Genomic DNA, 21,123 nt, shown 5'->3' with positions numbered 1-21,123 from the left:
GAATGTGTGATTGCTGCTCTCTGCACCATGGAGAGGTGGGAGCCATTGCCCGAGGAGGAACCGGGGGGCGTAGCTTGTGCCTCCTTGTGCACGTTAGTAATGGAACAGCATCGACCGCTGGGAATGGGGGGAGCGGCGGGCGCACACTGTGCTCCTGGGGGAGGAAGGGGATGATGGCCCTTCTCATGCACATGCGGAGCAGTTCAGAGTCCTCTATGGAGTCCTTGCGAAGAGATGGTGTTGATTTCCGAGAAGGGGCAAGAGCCCGAGCTAGCGCAGGGGCCTGGCTTCCCAGAAAGGCTTGCTGTGCCCCTCTGCATGTGGGTTGAGTTCACCGGCCTGCCTCCAACCTCACAATGTATGTGGCAGCAAATCACTGCCAGAGAGGGTGGAGGAAGGGAGGCCAAACATCTGTTTGTCTCCCTTGCCAGCAGGAGCAATTGAGAGCAAATGCTCCCTGGAATTCCCGTCCATGCACATGTGCCAGGCGGGGGGGAAGGGGGATGTTACTGGGTCGCATGCTCAGCAGCAGCAAGCAGAGCCCTGGTACCTTCCCCCCAGGCCTGTCTGACTGCCTGCTTCCCTTGCTCTTCGTGCCACAGCAGGGAAACAACCACCCCACCGAGGCAGCTGCTAACCAGCTCGCTGCAGAGCCGGGGGAGTCCTGCCCCTGGACATGGAGTAACTCCTGCTGTCCTGGGAAGAGCTTGTTTAACAGAGGCAGCATGTTGGAGTCGGGTGGGACACTGGACTGGACGCCGCGAGGCTGGTTCTCTCCCTGGCTCTGCGTATGACCTTAGGGGAGTCATTTTACCTCCCTGTTCTCTGCTTTGCTTCCCACCCTTCGTCTTCTCTGTTCAAACCAAGCTCTTCAGGTAGGGGCTGTCCATCATTGGGTGTGTGCGCAGCACCCACCACAGTGGGGTCCCAATCTTGGTTGGGGCCTCTAGACGCTATTGTAACTTAATAGTGGCCACACAGATCAGACAAGGCCCCAGCTCTAAGTTCTGTCACAAAAGACCCTGCCCAGAGGATAGGCAAACTCATCTCACCATCCACCCCTTCTGACCTCATGGGCTCGGAAAGTTCATCTCAGACTCTTCTTAGCTTTGCATCTTGCTTAGGGGAGAGGATGAGAAGGGAGCAGAGAAAAGCAATCCACTGCGTGCTGGGCGGGGAAAGGATCAGGAAAAAATGGAGAAGAGAAGGGGCCAAGTGAAAACAAACTCAGAGAGTGACAGAAAAAGGGGCAGAGAAAAATTCCGCTTCGAACTAAACTGTATCTCTAGGGACTGCACTTTTCCCAGCCTGGTTCAATTCAAAGGCGGCTCTTTAGCAGAGCAGAATTATTTTTTAAGAGATGTGGATTTGTGTGGAACAGCTCTACAGGAATAAAGTTCATGAATGTGACTTGTCTCATGAAGATGTTTCTGCAGTCCCCGGGAGTATCGAGTGTGTCTGGGAAAACTTTGAGCTTCACCCATCTCTGCTATACTGCATGGGCCTAGATTATCTTCTTCTAAAGGACACTGGGAGGCCTGCCAGGATTTGAACCTGCAACTGAAGGGAGAATAGAGACGTCAAACCTGATGCTTCGATTGCTAAACTACCCTTTGCATCTTTGTGAGCTGCTTGCCGTGGGGGAGCAGCCATGCTGGATGTCTGCTCGCCTGCCCCCATCCAACTCTGAATCATGGGTGATGACTCGCGTTAAATCTTTTTTTAAGTGCAATATTCCAGAGCCAAGGCTGCTTTGAGAAGCCGACTCTGATGCTAATAGGATTAATGCATTAATGAATATTTTACTGGGGGGAGCTAGGCAGAGAAAGGAGCCTGCCGCTAACTCTTAATCCCGGAGCGCAGTGTGCCAACCCTGGCCCTAGACTCCTTGGCACCGGTATGGGTCTCTGGTGCAGTGACATGAAATGCAGGCAGGGGAATTAGCGCACCGGGGCCTGCAGCTATGTCTCTGCAAAGATAGCCAGCCTGTCTGAAACCAGGATAAACTTACTCTGTTCTGTAGAGGTTCTGACCCCGCCATCCTCAGCCGGCTATCTGAGCACCTTCCAGTAGGTCGATAAGTGACAGGACTAACGTCGGCACTTCGGGTTCGTTCTGTCTCATCTTGACAGCACATATGATTCTTACACTCTGGGAGAGTTCTGGGTTTTGTTTTGTCCACTCTGCTGTGTTTGTATTAGAGAAGGCAGGTCGGAGAAGAGCGTCTGGCCCTTGGATGGAAAGGTGGTGAGGTTTGTGATGATCCTTGTGAGTCTGTTCCACGGTCTTGGACTGGCCCCCGAGAAAGCTCCATCTCCTGTGCCGGCAGCTGTTTCCTGCTCCCTTTCGCCTGGGGACTCCATTGAACACCTTGGTGAAAATGAGCTGCTCCTGAGACCTTTCCCAGCACAGCCAGCATCTGCCGTGGCACTGTCCCTCTCTCCGGACCCTCTCATCCATTGTGCTCGGCCTCTGGTTTTTCGCTAGTCTCCTGATTCCTGGGGAAAAGGTGGAAAAGGGCGGGAAGAGTTCAGAGGAAAGCTGCAAAACCAGTGGAAGGGGCTTGGAGAGCAAAGATTAGGAGAGGTTCAGCATAGAGAAAAGAGGCGGGGGGAGAGAGCAAATGCATCCTTCCTTCCCCTCCCACCATAAAGGCACTTTGGAGAGAATGGGGATCAGCTGGTACCTTCAGTCTGAGGGCAAGACCAGAAGTCATGGGCTTCACTTTCAGCAGGGAAAATGCAGGGAACTTTGATACTAAGAACATCTGTGGCCCTGGAACCAGCTGCCATCACAGGACAGGAGGTCTGAGACTAGATCCCCAGCTGGGATGGCAGGGTTAGGGCCCATATAATGGCTTCTGTCCCCACGTGGGGGCACAGGCTGTCTCACCTGTGCAGGTTCTTTCACCATACTCCTTGCCGTGGCATCTGAGCATGCTCCGTGTTTTATTAAAACCCACGCACAAAGGTCCCTGTGACCCAGGAAGGGTCCTGAACCAGTCAGTGACTTTCTGTAGGAGCGATGCTGTCCTTAGAGCAGTGCTGACATCACGAATAAACAAGACCGTGGTCATCACTGTGCTGCTGGCATCTCACGGGTTTGGGTTCAGGGCTCAGAAACAAGATGTTAAAAGAGGCCTGAGAGCCTGACGCAGTTTTGGAAGTGCCCTGCTAAGGGAAGATGGCAACAACCACTTTGGGCTTTTCCATCTTTGTCCCAGTAAATGAAGAATGACTGACTGCTGCATCCTCTGCTGACCAGTGTCATTTTGTTTCCTTGGGCTCCCCATGTCTTGCATTCGCTGGTTGCCTGTTGCCCCCTACTTAGGTTGGAAGCTCTCTGGGGCAGGGACTGCCTTCGTGTTTTGTATAGGGTTTAGCATGATGGGGCCCCGATCCATGCTCAGCACCCCTTGTCCCAAATAATTAATAGTGCTGGAGGGAAAGAGAATTGCAAGCAGCTGGGATGGACTTGGTGTCTGACCTGCTCAACTTTTTCCATTGAGGTTCAGAATGAAAAGTCAAGGGGAGTATTTTCATTATTTTCGTGCCCTCCCAGTCCGTCACCAATTAAAAACAATAGATGTCTCAGCACACTGGACAGAACAAAGAGCCTCCCTCCATGAGAAGGTCGGAGGCTTTGCTGAAATGCTCAGTTCTGGCTGGAAGCCAGGAGCAGCCCTGATCTGTGCATAAGGATGACAACTCTGCCACTTTTGCTGTTGTGACGAACAGGACTGAAAGCAGAGTGGAGCCGTCTGACAACAGGCCTGTCTGCTGGCGTGCGTCACCAGAGACCACAGTGTCTGTCAGCGTGTTGAAGAGCAGAGGAGATAACTGGCAAGCAGGCCTGGACTCAAGCCACACAGTCCAGAGCCGTGTGTTTCCAACGTTCCAAAAGGGTGGTATAAGCTTGGGGCCCATCGTTACCCGAAAGGGGCTGTTTGGCTTGATGCTGTCGTCCCTATTCTTGGGTGTATAATCATAGTGTTTAAGGCCAGAAGGGACCACCAGATCTGGTCTGACCTCCTGTGTATCACAGGCCACCAACACTACCCAGCACCCACGAACTAAACCCAACAAGCAGAATTGGACCAGAGTATTAGAGCCCCCAGGAGACTGAACCAGGATGTGCCACAGACAGAGAACAGGTCAGAGCGAGGTGTGCCAATACCAGAATGAAGTGAGAGAGACCCAGATAATCCCAGCAAATGACCTGTGCCCCATGCTATAGAGGAAGGTGGAAACCCCCCCAAGGCCAAGGTCACTGTCATTCGGACCTGGGGGGAAATTGCGTCCTGACCCTATGTATGGCAATCAATTATTCCCTGAGCACGTGAGTGAGAACCCGCCAGACAAGCACCTGTGTTGGCGAATGCTTGGTGCCACCTCAGAGCCCTGGCCCACTCTCTCCCGTGCCCCATCTCCAGATGGGGCCATCACTGATGCTTCAGAGGAAGGAGATGAAACCCCCCCAACTCTCCCCAATGAATAGATTCCAGAACGTTGGAATGTGGGTGTGACAAGCCAGCTGCCATTTATTTACCAAAGTGCTGTTCATGGCACAGAGACCATGGATGCTCCTTCTTTTCCCTTTCCTGCTACGGGCCCGTTCCTGAGCTGGTGCAAATTGCTGTGGCCCCATTGAAGTCTTCAGTAGATACATGCCGGCTTCCACCAGCTGAGGATCTTGCCTGCTGCAAATTGAGGAGCTGCTGTCTCTCTTCTCTCTTGTCTTGTCTTGTCTTGGCAATGTATTACTCTTTAAACGTACTTTTCCCCGGTGGCCTGTGCCCCGGTTGACGCCAGCAGCCCATGTGCTGTCGCAGCTGAGTTGTGATGAGCTGCTCCCAGAAGGCCAGCCTGACTTTCCTGCAAACAGAAGCATGGAGTTTGAAAACCGATGCCCCTGGAGACTGTGCATTGCCATGGCCGGAAACCGAACGTGCCGCTCAGCTGCTCAGCGTGTGCTGGTGTTTGCTTGTGACGCTTGAGTCTGGATCGCCCTCCTTCCCCGCTGGGTCCTGAATGGCTCTGTGTGACCACACATCCCTGTCGCTCCTTCCCTTGTCCTCCTTCGCCAGTCCCTTCTGGTGGTCTCCCGTCTTGCATTAGGCTGCCTTTCCCCACGTGCTGGTGCAGCACCTCTGGGTGCTCCCATAGTACAGATGGCAAGGCTCCGATCTGTGTGGGATCTATGGCAAAGGGATGCAAAGGGATGATAAAGAATGTATTTGAATTGAACGGGTCCTCTTACCGATCACACGCCAGGTGATCAAAGCCGAAAGACATTTTAACCATCTAATTTACTTCCCACTATTTATGAGACTTCTCCTGTTTCTCCCTTCTTGGACAGCGAACATAGATTAGTTGGTCTTGCTTTCTGCCTTCTCAGGGCTGTGATGTTTGGGTGACAGACACTGCTGGGGAATGTTTGTTTAAAAACCAAACACTTTAGCAATAGAATTAAAAACAAACCAGGCAAATGTCTGTCAGATTTATGCTTTACAAATGCAGGTGGGTTTTTTGTTTAAAAAGCTTCATACAAAACAGTTTTAGGGGACCAGATTTGCCCCAACAGTTCCCAGAAATGAAAGGAACAGAAATCCTGCTGAAGTCGGCCTACTGTGTCTGTCTCTGTCTCTTCTCCCCCGGACCCATGGAGTCCTCCAGGCCCAAGAGCTTAACAATTGGTCCCTAAATAGAAGTGAGCCGACTTTCAGAGATGCCCAATGAGTGCTGCAAGTGTTCAGCACCATTGAGGATCCGGCTGCTTCTGTTAGGTGCCAAAATACGGATTTAGGAACAAAAACTTTAGGCCTCTAGGCTTGAATCCTCTGGCCTGAGGTTATGCCTGAACCCCACTGTCCCATGTTCTAGCGTATGGATGCTGCTCTGTGTGGAACAGTTCCCAAAGTCCCTAGTGTGTCTAGCATTCCCCTGCAGATCTCTTCCTTTGCCAAGCCCCCTGTGCTGGTCTCACGGGCTGTATTTCCACTGTGGATACGAAGGGTATTTGTTTGAACTCTGACTGTAAGGGCCAGAATTTCCAAAGTGACCAGTGATTTTTGGGCTGCCCAGCTTGGCACCTAAGAGGGGTGTGGATTTTGGAAAGTGCTGAGCGCCTGTGAATTGGGCCCCTTTCAGGTGTTGCCAGCTGAGCACCCAAAACTAGCAGTCGCTCGGGGAAAATCTTGTCCCTCTCCTTTATATCAATGGGCATGTCTACACTGCGGGGGGGGAAATCCCCAACAAATCCTCAGCAATGGGTCTCTGACCCCAGGTCTACAGACTCAGGTGTGGACTCTGGCACGAAAAACAGCCATGTAGATGTTCCTGCTCAGGGTCTGAGACCCATCCCTTCACCGGGTTTCATAGCCCGAGCAGGAACGTCTCTGTGGCTACTTTTAGAGCCTGGGCGAGCCTGAATCTGTTGACCCAGATGCCGAGCTGTGCTAACATGGGGTGGTCTGGGTTTTTTTCTGCTGTGTGACGGACCCCATAATGCTATGTGTGATACTGTGGTTGCCTTAAATGACTCTTCTGAATTTACACTTCGCCCTGCCCTTGCTCTGCAATGTAGAATCTAGGTTCCCAGGTGGCTCAGTCCAGTGGGCCGTGTCTGCTTGGACCAGGACCTAGGACTGTGGTCTGCAGTCTGTGTCAGCCTAGGGCCTGCTCTCTACGTTGCTGTGTTACATAAAGCCTTCTTTGAACTCCTCTGGTCCTGGCCTAACATCTGTCTTCTGCCTCCCCCCCCCCAGGAACAATGGGAGAAGCAGGTCAAGGAGGAGGGGACACCTCTGACCAAGTATTACGCTCAGTGGAAGAAGCTGCGGGAGAAAGAGATCCAGCTGGAAATCAGCGGCAAGGAAAGGGTAAGGGCTGCAAGTCATCGGCTTCACTGTTTAACTGTACAGTGGGAGACCAAAGGATCCCATGGGATGGCTGCTGAGCAAAGCCGGTCCTTCAGCAGCATGGCTGGAAGAGGGTGTGGTTTGGGGTGCTGCCTGGCAGCTTGATTGGGTGGCCATAGCCACTTAAATGCTGAATGGCCTTCAGCTCCCTGTTCAGCCTTGATGCCTGACTTGCCAGGATCTCGAGCCCAGTGGCAGCTTTTGGATCAACTTCTTGGCTAAAGTGTCTTTCCCCAGGTTGGCTGGGCAGGGATGAGCTTGGGAGGCTGGAGCTGGGACGAGGTTCCTCTAATGGCTGCATTGTGTCTGGGTAGGCTACTGTAGCCAGCTGACGTCCCTCTATGCTGAGGGCAGTTATAAGCGGAGATGAAGTTGCGTTGTCGAATTCAGACCTGGGTCCAAACTTCTCCCGGTGCTTGGCTCATGGGCTTTGCCTGGTTCCCACCTTTAAATATAAAGCTGGTAGGGTGCTCAGATCGAGTGCCTTCTATTCTATGCACTGATTATTTTTCAAAGGGGATAGTGGTGCCGAAACAGCCATACTGGGCATATGACCTCCTCCCCAATGTAGTGCAGTGGGCAGGATCCTGGACAGAGAGTCAGGACGCCTGGGTTCTGTCCCCAACTTTGCTATCTACTCACTGACACCGAGGGCAAGTCATCTCACCTGTCTGTTCCCCTATCTGTAAAACGTGACTAGTGATACTTGTCCTTTCCTGTCAAGCACTTTGGAGTCTGTGGCTGGAAAGAGCCACAGTGGGAAGTGCTGCGGGGGATGATGGTTTGGTTCCGCGAGTGAGGAGGAGGACACATCCCAGCACACGTCCTTGTAGTCTTGGGACGCCTATTCCAGATTCCCAGCCTATTGCGGGCAGCCACCCCACATGCTAAGGCTTTGAGACCCAGCCACGTAACGAATTTTGCAGATTCCCGCTTTCATTACGGAGCAAGAGGTTCCTCTTTGGGCTGTTTATGCACAGGACCAAGTTAAAAATAGCGTCTGGCGCCTTTCATCAGTAGACCTCAAAGCGCTTTACAAAGGAGGCCAGCATCATTTATCTCCCCTGGGGAAACAGAGGCACAGGAGTGGAGTGGCTTGTCCAAGGTCAGCCAGCAGCCAAACTGGGAATAGAACCCAGGTCTCCTGATTTCCAGTCCAGTACCCGGTCCCCAAGACCATACTTCTGTCTAGTACAGTGTTCCCTGTAAGCCCATGCTAGGGAGCCAGGGATTTGGAGTGTTACAGGAAGACTGTGCCGGGGAGGTGGTGTGTGTAATAGTCCGTTGTACAGAGTGCCTGGATGCAATAGCCGTAGAAGATCTCTGCCCTTCAGAACAGGAGGTTTCCTAACAGTGGTGGCTCCAGGGCAAAATACTCTGGGCTGCTTTGCAGCCTGTTTAGCTGCTAATAGCTCAGGGGAAGGGGGGAGAGCACTGATTATATAGCTTTATAATGCACCAAATTGCTGCAGCTGTGGTGCATCCATTTAGAAATTCCTGCAGTGCATGGGAAACGTGACTGCCGCTTTCGGCAAATTCTTTGTTCTCCTAAATGGGGAGCCCTAGAACCGCCACTGCCAACAGTCTCTTTTGAACGCGCATTAACTCTTCCATTCTCCCGGGCCTGCTCTAGGTGTGGTTAGGGCCCGGCTGGCCGGCCGCACCTCTGGAATGAGATTCACTTAGCTCCTATGCTGGGTATGCCTGTCCCTTTGCATTAAAGGCAAAATATTGAGGGGGTGGAGCATAGGAAGGGTTCAAGGCAAATGGCCGAGTTTGAGATTGCCAGGGTGGGGGAAAAGCTTTGAACAGGTCCTGGAGAACTGCGCTTCGTATAATGGCCATTGGAGCCCGTGAACTGGTTTATGCAAGCAAATGTTTAGCTCATTGCTGTAAGACGAGTGTTGAAGCAAGTAACCGACAGCCACAACTCCATAATCCCTTTCAGAAAGAGGATCTGGAATTTGAGATTAAATCGCAGGTTGCAGTTAGTCGCTGCCGAGTTAAACATCGGTGCCTAGCTGTTGGTGAGAGGAAAGCACCTGCTGCCTGTACTTGTCAGAGGGGAGTCCTTTGCAGGTTGTCTGTTGTTGTTGTTGTTTGTATTATCGTTAACACCCCAGAAATAGTCTAGGACCCCATTGTGCTAGGCGCTGTGCAAACAGATGGCCCCTGTCGCCAAGAGCTTAGTTTTTTTTCCTCTGTTGTTTTCAGGGTTGCTACAGTCAGAATTTACTGGAGAGGTCATTTCACACACACACACACACACCCACCCACCCACCCACCCCCCCCCCCCCCGCCTCAGGGCATGGCAGCCAAAGGGACTGGTGGGGGCAGAGTGACTGACAGGTATACAAGCTTGACGCGTACAGGGATTATTTAGGGACTCACTTACTGGGATTGGGGCCTGAAAATAAGTCCAGTGGGCTGGATCTTCAGCTGGTGCAGATCGCTGCGGGTCTATTGCAGCCCATGCGGCTGTGCTGATCAGCACCATCTATGGGGCAGGCCATCTGCCTGTGTCTCAGAGATACATTAGAGGCACGTCTTAGTGCTGCCAAAATTATGACTTAGTGAGACAGGGCCAGCCACTCCCCTGTCTGTAGTCGTGAGCCAGGGGGTGCAGCTTAGCCAAATCCTCCGAGTGTTTAGTAATTCTTCTACAACTCCTTGTTTCAAAGGTGGGGACACTAGGCTGGGTGGTTGGTTTGTTTTGCAGCAGGCTTTTGCCAGCCTCAGTCAGGCCTTTCCTGACAGCAGAGGGGAAAAGCAAAGGGTTGGGGTGAGAACAGGAAATGATCTGAATTGCCTTTATCTGAGCAGCGTATCATGGAGGGTAACCTTTTAATGCGAGTTAGCAGCTGTCTGCTGGGAGGATGCTGTCATCTCTCTTCTCCCCACCTGGGTGTCACATGCATACATTGAGAGGAGAGGGGTCAGAGCATGAGAAACCTGTCTCCCACTCTGCCTCGGGACTTCCTAGCTGACCTTGGAGAGGTCACTTGGCTGCTCCATGCTTTGACTCCCCTCCAGTAAAGTGGGGTGACCTGTCTCACCAGGCTAACTTCGTTGTCTGAAGCACGTTGAAATCCTCAGTCGGAAGGGGCTGTGCAAAGGGCAAACCCTCCTTAGAACACAGCCAGTCATTTTGCTGCTGTTTTTAATGGAGGTGGTGTCTTGGAGGAAATAAATCTTTGCAGTGGGGTGCAGAAGATCAGGAGACCAGATCAGCGGGAAAACAGTTTGCCGCACTCCTAGTTAGCTTGTATTTGTCTGATGCTTTGAGCCTGTAGAGGACTATATAAATGCCAAGTGTACCTGGCCAAGAACTGCAACTCAGCTAGCTGGGGGAAGGGGGTCCCCGGATTCCCTTGATGCTGCTGGCTCTTGGTTTTGTCTGGTTTTCCCTTTAGATTGCACTGTGGAACAGGTGGGCTTGCCCTGCCCTAAGGCAGCCCTAATTACAGAATGAGCCGCACCTGGGCTGAACCAGGTGGTCCCTATGAAAAAGAGCAGGAAGCTGCAGTGAAGGGGGGAAGCGTAGGAGACTATAGCTAGGTTTGCATATACTGCAGGGAGCAAAAAGGCTCCTGCAGGGCCCGGAACCAGCAGGGAAGAGTGGGAGGAAGCTCTCCAGGCAGGGAGGCCTGGCAGAGACAGCAAAGGGCCGGCAGAATGAAGCCTGTGTGAGTTTGTGTTCAATTAGTCGGGAGAGAGACACTGAATTGGGCTTGAGGCCTACTAGTGGGGGATTTCTTTGAACTGTCTGGGGATGGGGAGTTGTTATAGGGCCCTGAAGGGGAGGAAAAACTGAGGCAGGGTGCCACAGGATGACCTCTGGCCGCAAGGGGGTGCTCAGGTCATGAGAACTTGCCTCTTACCCTCTCCTTTCCATTTGTCGTTGTTATTTATTGTTTGTATTATGAAAGCGCCTCTGAGCTCCAGCCTAGAGCCAGGACCCTGCTGTACTAGGTGCTGTGCAAACCCAGGACAGGAGATGTTCCCTGCCCCAAGGAGCTTACAATTTTACGCTTGATGGGGATGTAACAGCCGAGTCAAAGAGCAAAACTCTCCAGGGTGGGCGAACACGGGGCCAGTGCCTGTTGGCCCTTAACTATGGCATTGTGCAAATTCAGCAACAACTTCCCCTGGGGGAACGCATCAGTTAAGGGGACAGTGCGGAACAAGAGTCTGGACACAACCACTGCTAACCTCTGACCTGCCCACGTAGATAATGGTCCAGCTGCCTCTTCCTCCTGCTCCATCCCATGTGCGAATGCTCTGCCTGCCACTCCGGACACAGCACTCAGCATTTGGAAGCTGGACCCGGGGGCTCACTCGTGTCAGGACCAGCGAGTAAAGCTGTCTATATGCTAATATGATTAAATGGTTGAGCTGGGATGCTCATCTGGGGAGCAGGAAATGGATATAATTGGCATCCCCAGGGTATGGTGGGGGACGATTAAAATACCAGACGGGATGTTGTGGTGGTTGGCTCCGGGCCAAGTCACAGAGCGTGGGAGGAAACCTAGGAGATCTTAGATGCTTTCAGAATCACGCTCCAGGGAGAAATTCGGCCACGGGGCTATAAGCCCCCAGTGCAGCAATCTGGATGGAATGGGAAGCGCCCCTTTCAGGCAGTTCAGTTTGGGAGATAGAACTTAGCATTGAAAGCAATTTCCTTGCAAATCCGGCTAGGAAACGGCGAGCTGTGACTTCCCCAAGTGGGGCTGGCCTCTGCTTGATGCTGGTCCTGCTGGTGCCAGCCCTGGCTTTCCCTGCCCTGGCTTTCCCTGCCCAGGCTAGGGGGTTACGCTGCTGGAGTGACCCCAGCGGCTAGCCATTGATGGGTGACAATGAAACAAGCCTTCAGCGTAGAAAAGCGAGCGAGGATTTCTCTGGGCAGCCGGGCGAGGGTGAAAGGGTAGCTGAGGAAAGCCGGGGGACGTGGTCAAAAGGAAGTGGCGGGGCTTTGTTTCAGTCCCGAAGGAGTGTGGGATGAATAGACAAGAGGGCAGGGGAAGGGTGAATTTTCAAGTGAGATTTCAGAAGGGCTTGTCGCTGCCTGAAGATCACCATGCTTTGAATGGGGCTGTTGTCTCCCTCCATGAGGGCTGCTGGCTTAATGATGCAGCATTGTGCTCCCCGGCGGGACGCTGAGCGCCATGAGGCCCATTAGGGCTGAGAAAAATCTACGTCCCATTAACGGCCATTTGAAAAAAATCCGCCTCGTTGTGAGGTGAAACTGGCCTCCTCTAACAACTCTGACCCGGCTGCCTGATTCCCACCCCTGCTCCCCGGCGGCTTCTAGCGGCACACGGACTAATCAGCTTCCCGGGAGGCACACAGGCTGCAGCTGGACGGGAGTCTTGGGTCTGCATCCTGCTTCTGTTGGCTTCTGTTCTCAAAAGTGACTAGTCATTTGGGGGGGGGGTCCCTTAATCTTGGGGGGGCCCAACTTGAGACACTGTAAAAGAATTGTTTTCTAAGAGGGCAGGTGCTCAGTAGGTTCCCTAAATGGCCTCCTTTTTAAGGTGTCTCCGGTTGGGCACCCCAATAATGGTCATGCGAAATCCTGAGTCATTTTTGAAAACCTAGGCCATTGTTGTTTGTCCCTGACTGAGCTCAGGATTGTGCCAGGTGGTGAAAAGACCCATAGGAAGAGACCGTCTCTGCCCACAAGAGCTCACACTCTCAAGTGTCGTGCAAAATGTCGATTAAAATAGCTCCCCCTCCCACCCCTTCGTTTGAGGAAGCAAACTTCTGCACATTCGGGTTGTGAGGTAAATTTTGCTCAAAACCAAGATCCATTTCCACTTAAACCCTGTGCCGAGCAATGTACCCCTGGGAATATGCCCATATTGGAGCTCATAATGCAATGAGGGGGAAAAAGGTAAAACCAAAAATGATTTTTGCATTTCATAATCAATATTTACCTATTCGCCATTGGTGAGGCCTCATCTGGAGTACTGTGTCCAGTTTTGGGCCCCACACTACAAGAAGGATGTGGATAAATTGGAAAGAGTCCAGCAAAGGGCAACAAAAATGATTAGGGGACTGGAACACATGAGTTATGAGGAGAGGCTGAGGGAGCTGGGATTGTTTAGCCTGCAGAAGAGAAGAATGAGGGGGGATTTGATAGCTGCTTTCAACTACCTGAAAGGGGGTTCCAAAGAGGATGGCTCTAGACTGTTCTCAGTGGTAGAAGAGGACAGGACAAGGAGTAATGGTCTCAAGTTGCAGTGGGGGAGGTTTAGATTGGATATTAGGAAAAACTTTTTCACTAAGAGGGTGGTGAAACACTGGAATGCGTTACCTAGGGAGGTGGTAGAATCTCCTTCCTTAGAGGTTTTTAAGGTCAGGCTTGACAAAGCCCTGGCTGGGATGATTTAACTGGGAATTGGTCCTGCTTCGAGCAGGGGGTTGGACTAGATGACCTTCTGGGGTCCCTTCCAACCCTGATATTCTATGATTCTATGATTTAGCAACCCTAATTTTTAGCTACTAATCTGTCCCAGTTAGGTTACAAAACCTGGTTCTGGGTGCTCCTCTCTTTCCCGAAAGACTTGACCAGGACTGGGAATGGGACTGGGACTGAAATGTGAGACTGAGCGCTCCTAGCCCCCAGCTAACCCTTTGAGTAGCTACGTGATAGGAAACTGAGTCCTAATAACAGCTGACGCTCAGTGTGGAGTGAAGCGAACACTGTACCCTGGAGGTTGGTACTGGGACCAGAGTGTGAGAAGGTATTTATGAATGATGTAGCGGAGGACGTTGATGGCTTTCTCCAATCACGTTATTGTTTAGCTTAATAAAACGGCAGAGCATTGCAAGGAAGTCCCAGAGGTTTCCAGTGACATTGGGCAGCATGATGTGTTTGTACAGTGCCTAACACAATGAGCTCTTGGTCTGTGGCTGAGGCTCCTAGGTGCTACAAATAATTATAATAGCAAATGAAATATTAACTGGGATCAACGTGAGGCAAAGCCCGTTTAAACTTCACATCTGTGCTGATCCACTGAACCTGCAGGATACTCGGAGAAAAGAGAGTCGGGCACTTTTCTGGGTAGTTTGGCGAAGGCATCTTCCCCGGCGCACTGCAAAAGATTGAGGGTAACACAGGACGGCATAGAGCCAGCTTTGAACCGTAACTGGCTGTTTGCACACTTACTTTGCACACAGACACTCCTGTATGCACATGTACAAGTCCTCTGCTCCATTTGCACGCCTGGCCAAATGGGCCAGTATCTACTTTTCTGCCTGGCCATTGTAGGCTATGTGGAAAGTTAGTGCACAGAGGTGCACAGATCTCAAGGCTGAAAACCAGCCTGCGTTTGTTTCTAGATAGGAGGCAGTGATACAGCTATCTCTGGGCTCCTGTGTATGCTTTTAGGTCTGCACTGCAGGCAGGGGGCAGCTCGTGGAGCTAGCTGTGACCTCGCTCACTCAGTAACAGTGAAGTTGTGGACACATGGGCTTCCAGGAAAACTTGCCTGGCCTCTGCTGATGCTCCTGCCACCATGGCTTCACTGCAGCCAGTCCTCTGCTAGCTAGATTGACGCTAGCTCAGGTGTGTCTACCTGAGCTGCAGTCCGACACTTCGATTGCAGTGTTGACGTACCCTCAGTTGTCTTGCTTCAAGCAGGATAACGAGGAGACTGATGCAAAGGGAAGGGGCACTAGCGAGACTTGCAGTCTCGCAAAACAGTCCTGAAAAATGTAGCAGCCCAGACACCAAATCCATTCGCTTGCCCTTGCAGTGATGGTTAGAAGGAAAACGGTGAAGTTCACTCGCTCATCCGCAGGAATCCTTCCTGCAGGCTGCGTGGAATGCTGCACGACTGGGAGATTGCAAAGGCAAAGAGTGTCTCTGCTAGAAGGGACTGACTGGGTGTGTGTGTCCATGCTCAGTAGTGCCCCAGTCTGGGCTATAGGTTCAGCACTGTGCCTTGGGGTTGGAGGCAGGAATCGTGGGATGCATCTGAGGGCAGCGTGGACCTGGGATTTCTCGTGCATGTGCAAGGCTTGTGGCCTCCCACTGGGTCAGCATCGCTGCACCCTCCCCTGCCAAAGGAAGTGCTCTCTGGTGAAATAGTTACCTGTGGCTAGCCTGCAGCGAGTGGAAATGAACCTGTTTTGCCACCGAAGCCATCCCAAGATAAGCTAAACGCTTTTACTTAGTGGCCGCCTAAGATGATGCAAACGGCAGGTCTGGGGAAGAGGGTGGTTAAAACAGACATGGTGGTTGGGTCAGCTCCTCTGGGCAGCTGTTTGGAGCTGACTCCTACTGGGGGATGCTGCCCATGTCTATTTCATGGCACGCAGCGGCTGCGGTTTTAAAGCCGGTCACATGCTGCTTTCTCTGCATGTCCTTGCAACACAGAGGTGACCTGGGAGACGTCTGGAGGGGCCGCATAAGAGTAGGCCACATCGTAGTGGATGGGGAGGCGGGAGATCATTTAAAACCAAGACCCTGCAAGTGGGTTGTGGTTCATCCCTGCCTGGCCAGCCTCTGACTTTCAGTCCTAGTGTTCTTGGTTATCGCCTGTCAGTGCTCTGCTCCCAGAATCAATATTGCCCAGCTGGGGACCACAGCAGTGAAGCGGGCTGGGGAAACGAGCTGGAATTGACTTTTGAACGAGATGTGCAACTCTCTCTCTCTCTCTCTCTCTCTCTCTGCTGAGAGGCTGCTTTTGTATCTGGAGGGTGCTTCACTGCCTCTCCTAACATGTTGGATCTTGTAGAGACGCTGAAGTGGTTCTGCCCAGAAATGAGCGCCTTGGGGGTGGCATGGCAGGTGGGAGCTGGGAGAATTATTCCTAGCAGGCTATTGAGTGCTCAGACGTGAGTGGCTCCCCAGGAGGAGTGTAGCCAGGCCTCAGCAGGGCAGCTGGTGTTCGGAGAGCAGGTGGGATTTGGTTTGTACAGAGTTGTAGGATTGGAGAGCAGAAAGGACCACCTGTCTGTTGCAGGTCACCAACCCCGCCCTGCCCCCAGAACGAGACCAAGGTATGACAGCCCACAGGAGACTACACCATTATGTGCCCCACACAGTGAACAGGAGGGGCTGAGGGGCACCAGTGCCCGAAGCTCCTGCAGTGGTGAGAGAGACCCAGATAATCCTGGCAAGTGACCCACATGCTGCAGAGGAAGGTGAAAAACCCCCACGATCACTGCCAGTCTTACCTGGAAATTGCTTCCTGACCCCACATACAGCAATCAGACCCTGAGCATGTGAGCAAGAACCAGCCAGCCAAGCGCCCAAGAGAGAGGATGATTGGTGCCACCTTAGAGCACTGTCCCACCCCATCCTGTGTCCCATCTCTAGCCGTAGCCATCCCTGATGGTACAGAGGAAGGAGACAACCCCCCACCCCACCCCAAAACCATAGAGGGGAGGGAGAGGAGGGGGAGATTCCCTTCCTGGCCACTGCATGTGATCGTCCAAAGCCCTGAAGCATGAGACTTTAGGAACATCTGACATGAACCAGAAGGGAGCCCCCAGGGCCCCCCTAACACAAGAGAGCCTGTCTCTCAACCCTGTTCATCACTTTGTCCAGCTCTCTCTCACAATTAATTAGTTTTCCCCACACCTCTGACTGGGAGGCTGTCCCAGGACCTCACTCCTCAGCTAGTTAGAAACCTTCTTCTAATTCCCAGCCTGAACTGGTTCATGGCCAGTTTATCCCAATTTGTTCTTGTGCCAACATTGTCCCTTCCCTGAAATAGCTCTTCTCCCTCCCTGGTGTTTACTGCCTGACGTATTTATGGAAAGCAACCAGATCCCCTCTCAGCCTTCGTTTTGCTAGACTAAACAAGCCAAGCTCTTCCAGTCACCTCTCATAAGACAGGCCCTCCATTCCCCTGATCATCCTCCTAGCTCTTCTCTGCCCCGGTTCCAGTTTAAATTAATCTGTCTTGAACATGGGTAACCAGAATTGTACACAGTGTTCCAAACGAGAACTTACTAGTTCCTTGTCGAATGGCATTAACACTTCCCTATCTCTCCTGAAAATGCCTTGCCTGATACATCCTACAATTGCTTTTTTTTGCAGCCACCTCACATTGCTGGCTCAGAGCCATCCTGTGATCGACGAATACACCTAGCGCCCTCTCCTCCTCTGTCACTTCCAAGTGATGAGCCCCTGGCTTCTTGCAGAAATTCTTCTTGCACTCTAAGTGTGCAACCTTACACTCTGTACTGTTACAGTTACTGTCACTCCAGCTCTTCCAGGATAGCATTCAGATCCTCCTCTGTGCTGACGATGCCTCCCATCTTTGCATCACCAGCCCATCGCATTAGCATTCTCCTGTTGTTTTGTTGTTTGGTGCTACAGTCATTAATAAAGATGTGAAATAAGATCAGTTCCCAGGGCCAATTCTTGAGGAGCTCCGCTAGTGATGTCCCTCCAGTCCGATAGTTCACCTTTCAGCACAACCTGTTGCCTTCCCCCATTAGCCAGTTCCTTACTCACCTCTAAATTCTTAACCTAAGGTCCCCCCCATCTCTAATTTAAGCAGTCATTTCCCGTCTGGGACTGTGTCGAATGCTTTATAGAAGTTTGCATTCAGATTGTCCTTGCCCTGGTGGCCTGAGCCCTTGCCGGCAAATCCCCATCCTTGCTGCTCTCAGGGAGGTGCAGAGAACAGGGACGTGGGGTGGATTGCTACTGCTAAACGGCGAACTGCTACTGGTGGTCTCTACAGCCTCAAAGCTGGGCCCTGGGGCTAGCAGCGGTGGAAGCTGTAGTGGAGACAGAGCATGGGCATCTTTACCCCCTTGTCGTTTAATTCTGTTCTGATGTGGGCTAGGCAATGCTGGTAACAGAAAGCACCTGCACCATGGGCTATAGTATGGCTTCCACCATGGGATGGCACTGGTGGAGAACAGCTGCTGCGTCGCCGGCTTGTGCAGAGGCAACCTAGATCATCCCTTGGTGAGCAGCGACCAGCTGAGCTCTTGGGGCAAGCAAAGCTGTAAATCCAGTAGCTAGAGACCTACCAGATCAGGTTGTCCACCCGCGTAAGGCTGGCTAGTCGCCAGAGCTACGCTTCTTGAATTGGGGAGCCATGCAAGCAATCACGTGAATAGCTTTTCTTACCTGGAAAGCTGCAATGGGCCATTTCCTGCGGAGGGACCGCTGCCAGCAGTTGTTTCGTGGCGGGGTCGCTGGGGTGGCAATAGTTGGCATGCATTAGCTTACCTTTGTAACTGATTCCCGGGCGTGTTTGCTGCTTCCCACGCAGGCGTAATAGTCCTTTGCCGGCAGGTCGTGCGGATTTTAGCGGCAGTGCGAAGCTGTGCTTTGGGGGTTTAAGCTCAGTCTTGGACGTTGGCTTGCAGACCAGGGTGGGCCTGACGCCACAACTGAAGGCAGAGACCGTTTCGAAAGCTGATTTCATTGTTTTTTGGCCCATCTAGCTCGATGACTTGAACCTCCCGGAGATCAAACGGAAGCGGCCGGAGGACAGGAAGGAGGACGACAAGAAAGAATTCAAGGATCTCTTTGAGCTGGACAGCGACTCTGACGGGGAGAGCGGTGGATTCTCTGTGCAAGGTATGGGGCTGGTAGGAGTTTGATTGTGTATTGCAAAGAGGCAGGGCCAAATCCAGATGGTGCCTTGCCGACTTGGAGGAGTTGCATTACAGCTGAGTGTGGCCCATCAGCCTTGGGGACATGGAGAGAGAATGGTATGGAGTTTCCTTTTGTGGCTTTTCAACCAGCATAGGGAAGCTCATTTAGAGCCTTTCATTTTGCCAGGGTCTTTTTGCTTTGCCTCTCTCCAGCTCATTCTAAAGTCCCCATCAGCCTTCATCTCCCTTCTTGACCCTCCACCCCACCCCCCCAGCACCTGCGTTTTGCTGTAGATGCTGACCCTTGCCAGCGGCTCTCTGATAATCCAGCAGCAGGCGTTCATCGTAATGTAGCGCCCATTCTCTCAAATGTTTCTGTGATATGGCTGAGATTCAACCACTGCAAGGAGTTCTACGGTAGTTCTTGAATGCAGATCTATGGTCCTCTGTGTCTCGCTTTCCCTTCTGTACAATGGGAATACTAGCAGGGCCTGCCTCACAAGGGTGTTGTGGGGATAAATACGGTATAGACTGTGAGGTCAGTACCAGAGGTAGGCCCAGCAATTGTTGGTTTCCAGAACAGAGACGGTCTTTGAGAGAAGGTCAGTTCCTCCCAAACCCAACACCCTTTCTGTCCCTGGGATCTTTTCAGAGAACTTTTTGGGTTTTGGATGGGGCAAGAAAGTTTTGGTCCGTAGAGAAAATAGAGTGGTATAATTCACGAATTAACCACTAGGGGTCCGCCACAGAACATGCTGAAAAACTCCACTGGACACCTCCAAAAGCTGTGAGATTCTTCTTTTAGAAAGTCTTGTATTTATCTCGTGTTTTCTGATTCTTATTACTAGGGGCATTTTCAGCAAAACAGGATATTTTTGTTAGTCCAGGAGCTCACCTGGCCTTCTTTCTTGCCCCCCATTTAAAGTTCTGCCTCCCATATGGGATAGTGATTATGATGTGTCAGAGGAAATGCTGACATTTGCTGGGGAGTTAAGCCACAGAAGTTGATGAAACCCTGGTTTCGTTGCAGGTGTTCCTAATAAAAAGGGCGGCAGGGAAAGTTCAGAGAACTTTTGCCACATCAGATGCATATTTAAAGCAATGGATTTTGCAGGTGTCCTTTGTAGTAAAGAGGAACAGGAAAAATCAAATGCACAACCAGAATTGGTGAATATTGAGATACCTGCAGCTCTGCCCAACACTGGGCTGGGGCTTGTCATGAATGCTTTAGGAGAAAGTCTCAGTGGTTTCCAAAGGGTTAATAACATGTGTAATTGAGGGACTGGGGAGTGGGAGTCCAGGACTCCTGGGTTCTATTCCTGTCTGCATCACTGGAAAGGTCACTTAACCCTGAGACTTATTTTCAATATTTCTATAAAGTGCTTTGAGATGCTCACATGAAAAAGGCAATATCCATGTCTGATGATTAGAGATATACAGTATAAGGCCATCCCTTCATCTCCTGGTTCTGGTCACCTCTACCAACCACTCCTGCTTTTGCTCTGGCCGCTTATCTGCTTACCTGATGAATGCAAAGCTTTCCGCGGTACAGTGTGCTGTACCGGGTAGAGGAGATGGCTCTGAGATCAACATAGGCCCAAAGTGAGCCACACTCCGCTGCCGAGGTGGGTATCTTGGGAGAGGAGCCTAGGACGCATGGTTGGGCCTGTGAAGCCCAGCGGCACTGACTTCACCATGGAGAGTGACGGGGGAAGCCTGATAGACCACAGCAGGTTGGCGATGTGAAATGAGCCGTTGCACTGACATGTTCCGAAGCCCTTTAGACACCAGTCATCCTCCTTCAGAAGATGAACAGTAGTGACTGCCCGGCCTGAAATCTCTGTGCAGATCCGCCAGGGCCCTCAAACGCAAGTCTGGCCTGTCAGCCAGACCCCGGAGTTCCTGGCCCAGCCTGCTGTGTTCCCCGGGTGATGGGGGATAGTGAAAAGTAGCAAGTCCTGTATAATGTGGGGCCACTCTGGGGACCAGCAGGAGGCAGAGGCCCGCTGAAGGGGTCTGCTGCGCTCCGGGGAGTGCAAACACTGCCAGCTTCCCCACCTGGGCTACGCTTGGCAGAGGCCGTGAGAGCGCGTTAGCTGACTCCTTGCTGCAACAGCCTTGCCCTGCTCTTTATTTCTGAAGTAAGAGCAGGTGCACTCAAAGTGGCGGGGAGAGCGGCTAAGAAGTGACCGACTGCCCTTAAAGTCTCTTCCAGTGAACCAACGCCCTCAGCGGGAGTCCCCAGCATCACTGGGGCTTGCGTGCACCCCCAAGCGGCCTGGGCCATAGTCGCCGGGCAGTGCCTGTCCCTTTCCAATAGCCGCAGTGTTCCCACATCTTACCAGCCATGCACCAGCCCCAACCTTTCATTAAATGCTGTGCTAACTAGCAGAACGTCATTGACGTTCGTATTGGCTGTTTGATATATTGGCTGTTTATGGTTTTGGCTGGCCAGAGAGTAGCATGACCCTGCTGGCTTGGCATATGCTTGGGGTGGGATTTTCAAAGTGGTCTGGGTGATTTAGAGACACATCTTTCATTCATTTTGCTTTGAAAATTTCAGCCCAGACTTAGTTCTGTGCTCATGTCTGTCACAGAACAAGAGAGCAAGGAAACTGAAAAGTAGCAAA

At 51.9% G+C, this 21,123-nt stretch overlaps 1 protein-coding gene across 2 annotated transcripts in view; it reads left to right on the top strand.

Annotated features, from left to right (window-relative positions):
• NOC2L (NOC2 like nucleolar associated transcriptional repressor) overlaps positions 1-21,123 on the top strand; it is an 87,415-nt gene that overhangs the window by 50,319 nt on the left and 15,973 nt on the right. For both annotated transcript variants that reach the window (XM_073317129.1, XM_073317128.1), the window contains exons 16-17: positions 6,767-6,880; positions 18,341-18,476. In XM_073317129.1, coding sequence (XP_073173230.1) covers positions 6,767-6,880; positions 18,341-18,476 — 250 coding nt within the window. The remainder of the gene's footprint in view (positions 1-6,766; positions 6,881-18,340; positions 18,477-21,123) is intronic.

Source organism: Lepidochelys kempii, chromosome 18, assembly GCF_965140265.1.
Source record: "Lepidochelys kempii isolate rLepKem1 chromosome 18, rLepKem1.hap2, whole genome shotgun sequence".
Lineage (NCBI taxonomy): Eukaryota > Metazoa > Chordata > Testudines > Cheloniidae > Lepidochelys > Lepidochelys kempii.
This window is presented reverse-complemented; position numbering and strand designations above follow the sequence as displayed.